Source organism: Diospyros lotus, chromosome 2 (assembly GCF_014633365.1).
Source record: "Diospyros lotus cultivar Yz01 chromosome 2, ASM1463336v1, whole genome shotgun sequence".
Lineage (NCBI taxonomy): Eukaryota > Viridiplantae > Streptophyta > Magnoliopsida > Ericales > Ebenaceae > Diospyros > Diospyros lotus.
The window spans coordinates 26020485-26027240 of record NC_068339.1 but is presented as its reverse complement, the minus strand read 5'-3'; the positions used below and the strand labels follow the sequence as shown (position 1 = coordinate 26027240).

Below are 6756 nucleotides of genomic sequence, written 5' to 3'. Positions count from 1 at the left end.
ACAAAGAAATTAGAGATTGAAAGATATAACAGTTACAAATATCACTCTATCTAATAATAGAAAATAAGGATGTATGGATTTGAAGTATTTTTGGCTCTAGATTGGTGTTTAAGATATTCAAATCAGTGTATACTTTGTATTGAGTCTCCTCTGCCTTTTATAGTTTTTCCCTCTTCAATGTTTTTGGCTTGTTGTCTAGTGGATAAAAGCTCACACCTAAAATTCTGCATAGACATTCTTTCTTTCTTTGCAAAGTAACGGTTAGTATATAATTTAAACTTCAAATTTCATGCCAAATATATGAGGGAATTATTAGAATGCATTAAATGAAACTGAAATGTTTGAAAAAGTAAAATTTGCGTGCATTTAATGTTTTGTAGCGACCAATTTTTTGAACATTAGTCGAGTAAGATTTGGTATTATTCAAGTAAGATATCCAGTTACTCAAGTAAGCTTAAAGGTTAGTCGATTAAAAATTCAACTACAAAGACTCACTCTGTATCTAATAATTTTTACTCAACTAAATCACTTACTTACTCGACTAAGTTCAACTTCTTAGCCGACTAAATGTTCAAGTATAGAGACTTGATATTTTGTTCATGAATTATTACTCGAGTAAGATTTTTGATTACTCGACTAAGATGTATCATTGCTTGATGTTGACTTAGTTAACTAAGAGTATAAGTACAGAAACTTGTCATTTTAGCCCTGATTTTTTGGTCGATTAAATAATACTATTATTCGACTAATATATCATTTAATCAATTAACATATTGATTACTCGATTAATGGTATTTCATCGCATACATGAGTAATATAAGCGTATAATCGATGAATTTAGGTCTTACTTGATTAAAATCACAAATTAGTGGAATAACTTTTTTGTTACTTGTCTAAGACATTTTCGTACTCAATTAAATCTTTTAGAGTTGAACTTTACTTGATTAAAAGATGTTTATTCAAGTTTTACATTTAATTCTCATCATCAAAACATTTTCAGAATCAAACTCAACAATCTCTCCATTTTTATGATGACAAAACTTTAATGTGACATGTGAACATTAATCCCAAATGTTCCACATTCTCTCCCTCTTTTTTTATCAGCAAAAAGGATAAGTTAAAGTTGGAGATGATATGAATACATCATTTGAAATACAACTTTCTTCTTTTTAAAAGACAAGACTTTCCCTGAGTTGGTGTCTACTACCTTTGACTAAATGAATTTTCAAGGTACCACTTAAAAATGCCTGATGTCACTTGAAAATTATATAGGAGAATTAATTAAAATAAGATTATAGAATAATTTTAGTTTCTCCCCCTATTTATATTATTTCTCCTCCTATTTTGTAACGGTATGTTTTCTATATATTTCTCCCCCTTCGAACAATGTTCTCCCCTTTTCACAAATATACATCTTTGAAGATTATAGATATCTCTTCATATCTCTTTCCTTTTTTATATTTTTTCTCTCCCTATTTGTCAATATTAAAAAGATTATGCAAATAGGTAGGATTAAAAGAAATATTTTATTCCAAAATTGGAGAGAGCTCTTGAAGCCATGATTCAATTATATGGTTTTGAAGAATAATCGACTAATATTGTTGTTAGTCGAGAAATAATTTAATTACTCACGTATAGTGTCAAAGACAATCGAATAATAAATTGAGGGATTTTTATCCCTTTTCTAGTTTGAAAATTTAATCGACTAATCTTTTTTGTTAATCGAGTAAATATTATTGAGATCGCTCGATTATAATCTATCAATAGTGGAGGAATAAATAGAGAGATTTCCTGCCCCTTTTTGTTTTGAAAAATACTCGATTAATTTTTATTTTACTTGATTAATTTCATATTTTACTCGATTAAATCTCAATCCCTTAGTCGCATAACGAAACTTTTATTTGAGTAATATCATGCTTTACTCGAGTGATTTCCATGTTTACTCGCGTAACTTCAATGTTAATCTTGTTTGCTCTAACATCAATTTACAATTTATGCATATATCAAATGGATGTGAAAATAACTTTTTTAAATGGTGTCTTGGATGAAGAGGTGTGCGTGTGTTTGATTGGAAAAACATGGAAAAGGAAAATATTTTTCAATTTCACGAAAAACAATTCCCACCTCCTCCTGAGTTGCAATTTTCTATGGAAAATGAGTCAAAATATGATTCAATGCTTTGTGCCATGAAAATTTTTCATAGAAAATGTTTAGCAATCAAACATGCAAGTATGGAAAATTTTTCATTGATATGACATTTTTAATAGAAAATAATTCCAATCAAACACACTCTAAAGGAATTATCTTACCTAGAAAAGGAAGAAAACAAAAAAGCTTGCAAGCTAATCAAATCCTTGTACGGATTGAAATAAGCTCCAAAACAATGACATGATAAATTTGATTTTGTTATATGAATTATCAACTAGTTTTCAACATATTGGTGCCAATAGTTGCATAAATTCAAAGTTTAATAATAATTAACTATGGAGTCATGATATGTCTATATATATGTAGATGATAAGTTTATCATTGGAACTAATGTGCAAGGAGTAAAAGAAACTAAGGGGTATTTAACTTCAAACTTCAAAATGAAATATTTAGGAGAAGTTGATACTATCTTAGGTATTAAAACTAAAGGACATATCAGGGGTTGTTCACTATGTCACACTCATATTATGCTGAAAAAGTACTTAAGAAATTTCAACATTTAAATTTAAAAGAAGCTAGCACTCCATATGATGTATCATTTAAATTATTTGGCAACCACAAAAGATTTCATTCACATTAGTATGTAGTGTAATTGGTTGTTTAATGTATGTCATGGGTTGTACTAGCTAGACCATATATTACTTGTAGCATTTGCAAGCTTTCTAGGTATACTATCAACCCTAGCACAACTCATTGGGAAGCTAATGGTAGAATTCTTGGATATATCAAAAGAGTAAAGAGTAAAGAGTCTATTTTAGAATAGATTTCCTACAATGCTGGAAGGTTGTACTAATACTAGTTCGATTACTAGAACAAGTGATAACAAATCAATAATTGGATGAATTTTTAAGTTGAGGAGCTATTTGTTGGGTTTCTAAGAAATAGACATGATGAGTACAACTCATTCCACAATGAAATATGAGTTTATAGCTTTTTTTGGTCATAGGTAAAGAGGCAGAATGGTTGAAGAATTTGTTTTATGATATAAAGTTGTGACCATAACCGATGCCATTAATTTCTTTACACTACAATAGTCAAGCAACCATGTCTAGGGTATTAAGTAAAATACACAATGCATATTAATTGCTTTAAGACATAATTATATTAGATAGTTGCTATGAGATAATGTGATCACTAAAATATTTATAGTGATAAAAATAATGTACTAGTAATGTGACAGGAACCCGACTTTTATTGATTCAATAACTAACTAAAAGTATAATGGGTAATAATAAGTTACTAATATGTGGTTGTAGCATTATAATTGATTTAATGCTATTTGTTACGATTTGAGGGTGAGTTTTATACTCTTAATAAAGTTCAAATGGTATAAACATGCTTGTAGAAACAAGAGCAAGCAAAATTTATATTTTAATTCTTGTAGTTCTACGTTTTTTTTTTTTTATTTAGACACTCAAAATTTTTGTTATTTTAAATATACCTTGAACTTACACTTTCAAGTCAATTGCACCCTGTTTCAGGATTAAATTGAGTATTCTGATTAGTGAAACTTGGTAGCTGTCTCAAAGGCATCTTCGAGAACCAACGACACTTCATCGACTGACGAAAACAATGAAGGAGTGTCTTTTGGGACCACGAAGTTCCCCACCCCATCCCCCCGGCAACAATAATCTTTCAAAATTTAAGAGCTTGCTCTTTTAGGTACCTTCTTTAAATTACATTTTTCGAATTGAGCATTCGCCCGAATAGTTTATCTTGAAAGATGAAAGTAGCTTTCTTTATTTTTGTGCAAACTAAAATGAAAGTTGAAATTAGTTCAAACAACATTTAACATCGCACATCTGATGACTGAGTTGAGTCCCTCGTTTTCATTGAATTTGATTTTCTTCTCCTTTTTTGCGCTAGCTGTTATTGCAATGGACAAACAGCTAGCCTGTGCCAAGGAGCCAACGGTTGGCAATCAATTTCATTATTAAGAAATTGCATTACTTGATCTTAACGCATTTCGCTCTCAATAGGTAGATAAAATTCCTAATGGCGCAAGACTGGGATTCATCACCATTGAAGATGCCTAAGGTTCGCATGTATGTACATAGACTGCTTGGTTTTTACAGCGACAGATGGCTCGGCTCCACTTTTCTGGGAAGATCCTTGAGAGACCAGCCAGCCTAGAGAGAGCCATGCATGATGAGAAGCCCTCTGCAAGCTCCCATGAAGTCTGGCAAAGTAGCTGGAGTTTGAATTTGTGTTTTCTTTGAGTTGCGAGCTGCTATATTTTTTTTTTGGGTTTCAAACAATGTTGTTTTAGAGTTTTAAATGAGTTAGCATTAAGACGCGTGAGCTCATCTTATAATGCCAGTAAAGACAATGTCAAAGTAAATTAGGCATAAGTTAAAATGATTTTTAAAATAAAATAAAATAAAATTAAAAATTCATAATAAATCATGTGATTAATTTTTTTTAAATTAATTATGTTAATAAGATTTGATCACATGACCTTTAACCCTAACAAATTTCTCAAATAATTTCACCACTACACCAAAACTCTTTTTAGTTATTGGGACCACTATTGTGTCTTTGAGGTGAAAGAGTGAAATTTTAGTTGAGTTATGTCACTTGGGTCGACACACAAAAATTCGTAAGAGCGTATTTCTATCTCTGAATTGTCTCTTGCTCGTTGGGATATGTTCTGAGTTCTTGATTTACCTTTCCTGCTGATATTGTGAGGTCGAATAAGGGGAGATGCTTGTAACAGTGCATAAATATAAAAAAAAGTTAAAATCTTATTAAAAAAAAATTGCATTGATTTTAATTTCAAATTTTAGAACCTATGCTCTTTCAATTTGGGCTCTGTTCGCTATAGAAAAATGAATACGGAACCGCTGCATGAAAACGTTGAATAAAAAGGGCTGGTCACCGGCGAACGAGTCATTCTCTCGCCGGAAAAATGGAAAAAGCAACACTCGATAGCTTCAAATGACCAACGACTTCCACGTCTTCAAATGGCCGACTACCCGTTTGTAAAGGCTAGATTTAGCCGCCGACACAGTAAGCAACATTCTCTTCCTCAGCCTCTTCAGTCTCTTCCCAACCTTGATCTTCAACACGCAGATTCTGGCTTTCACGTATGGCGGTTGTTTCCTCCGAGAATCCGCTTGCTGCAGCACCTTGTAGATCAGGAACTGAGCTCGTCGGCGCCTCGTCTCTTCCGGGTCCTCCTTGTCCATCTTTGAGTAAAGATATGGCCTTCTCACAAGGTTCGCCATCCGTTCGACAAAAGGCCTGTGTTGAGAGAGGAGTGAGAACTGGGATTGCTTTGAAGCAATATTTATAGGGACAGTGATGGTTTGAAATGCGGGTCAGATCGAGCTGTCGTGGCAGCGATTATTATAATATTTTGGTGGTAGCTGCAAGCTAGGCTGCCATGGGGAAGAAGATGGAGCGTCCTTCTTTGTTGCTGGTAATGATCAAGACAGATCACCAAGGACACTTAAAAGCAAGCATGCTTGCTCCACAATGATTTGTGGGGATAAGTGATGAAGAGACCAAGGCAAGGCACTATGATTGTTTCTTCAAACCAAATGCTATGGTAAAAATGTGAGCATTGTATATGAGATAGTGTTTACTGTATATCTTTAAAACCAAATGCTATGTTTATTTGATCTCTTTGTATATGAGGTAATAACAACTTATTATTGACGCCTGTATCAATAAGGGTTCTTCCTTTCTAACTCGAAATTAGTATGAAATTCCCACAAATGATGCCAAACCACGTGATAAAAATGAGTAAATTGCTCTCAGATCCCTTGTTGTTTAGGTTGCTTGCACAGAGATCCTTTGTGGTTAGAAATGACTACATTATTTCCTATGGTTTGCAGTTTTTGCTTGTAAAACCCCTTCATCATGTCAATTAAACTATAATAAATTCAAATTAACTTAAATTTAAAAAAGAAAAAAACAATTAACAAGCCCATCGGCGATGGCTCATCAGCCAGTTGATAAAGGCCCCATCATGGATGAACCATCAACAACTATAATAGAGAGAGAGAGAAAGAGAGAGAAGAAGAAGGAGAAGAAGAAAAACCAATCGTTAATGGATTCAATTCACTTATTTTTATTAGGGTGCATTTGATAGACATGGAAAACGAGGGTGGAATTTATTTTCCATCTAAATTCTAGGAAATTCTATCAAACAACTTTTCAATTCCATGGAATTCGAATTCTATTTTAGTTCAAAAAATGAATATTTTCCTTGAAATCAAGGAATTGAATTCCGAGGGGTTGGGATGAGAATTGGAATTTCATGGAATTGAAATTCCACTCTCATTTTCCAACTCTATTAAATGCACCTTTAGTTCCAAAGTAACCCACCCTTGGAATTTGTGATGGATTAAATTTCAAAAGCCATCTTATTTTTGGGGAGATGACAAAGTTATAAGAGATTGCAACATCAACCATTGTTGCAAGGAAGAAAGACACTGGTTGCTAGGGTTTCACTAAGGAGGAGAAACGAGAGTAAAGGCCAAAAAGAGAGAGATTGGAGACTGGAGATGAAGAAAAATAAGAAAAGAGATAGGCAAAAATGGT

The 6756-nt window shown here is 32.7% G+C and overlaps 1 protein-coding gene across 1 annotated transcript; it reads right to left on the bottom strand.

The window, feature by feature from the left end:
- Window positions 1-4927: 4927 nt before the first annotated feature.
- On the bottom strand, window positions 4928-5502 carry LOC127795445 (uncharacterized). The gene has a single exon (XM_052327115.1). The coding sequence runs from the start codon at window positions 5433-5435 to the stop codon at window positions 5142-5144; it is 294 nt and encodes a 97-aa protein (XP_052183075.1). The 5' UTR covers window positions 5436-5502; the 3' UTR covers window positions 4928-5141.
- Between the last annotated feature and the right edge of the window lie 1254 nt (window positions 5503-6756).

Coding starts and splice junctions, on each gene's coding strand:
- LOC127795445 (XM_052327115.1), bottom strand. CDS start 5,435: ATGGCGAACCTTGTGAGAAGGCCATATCTTTACTCAAAGATGGACAAG.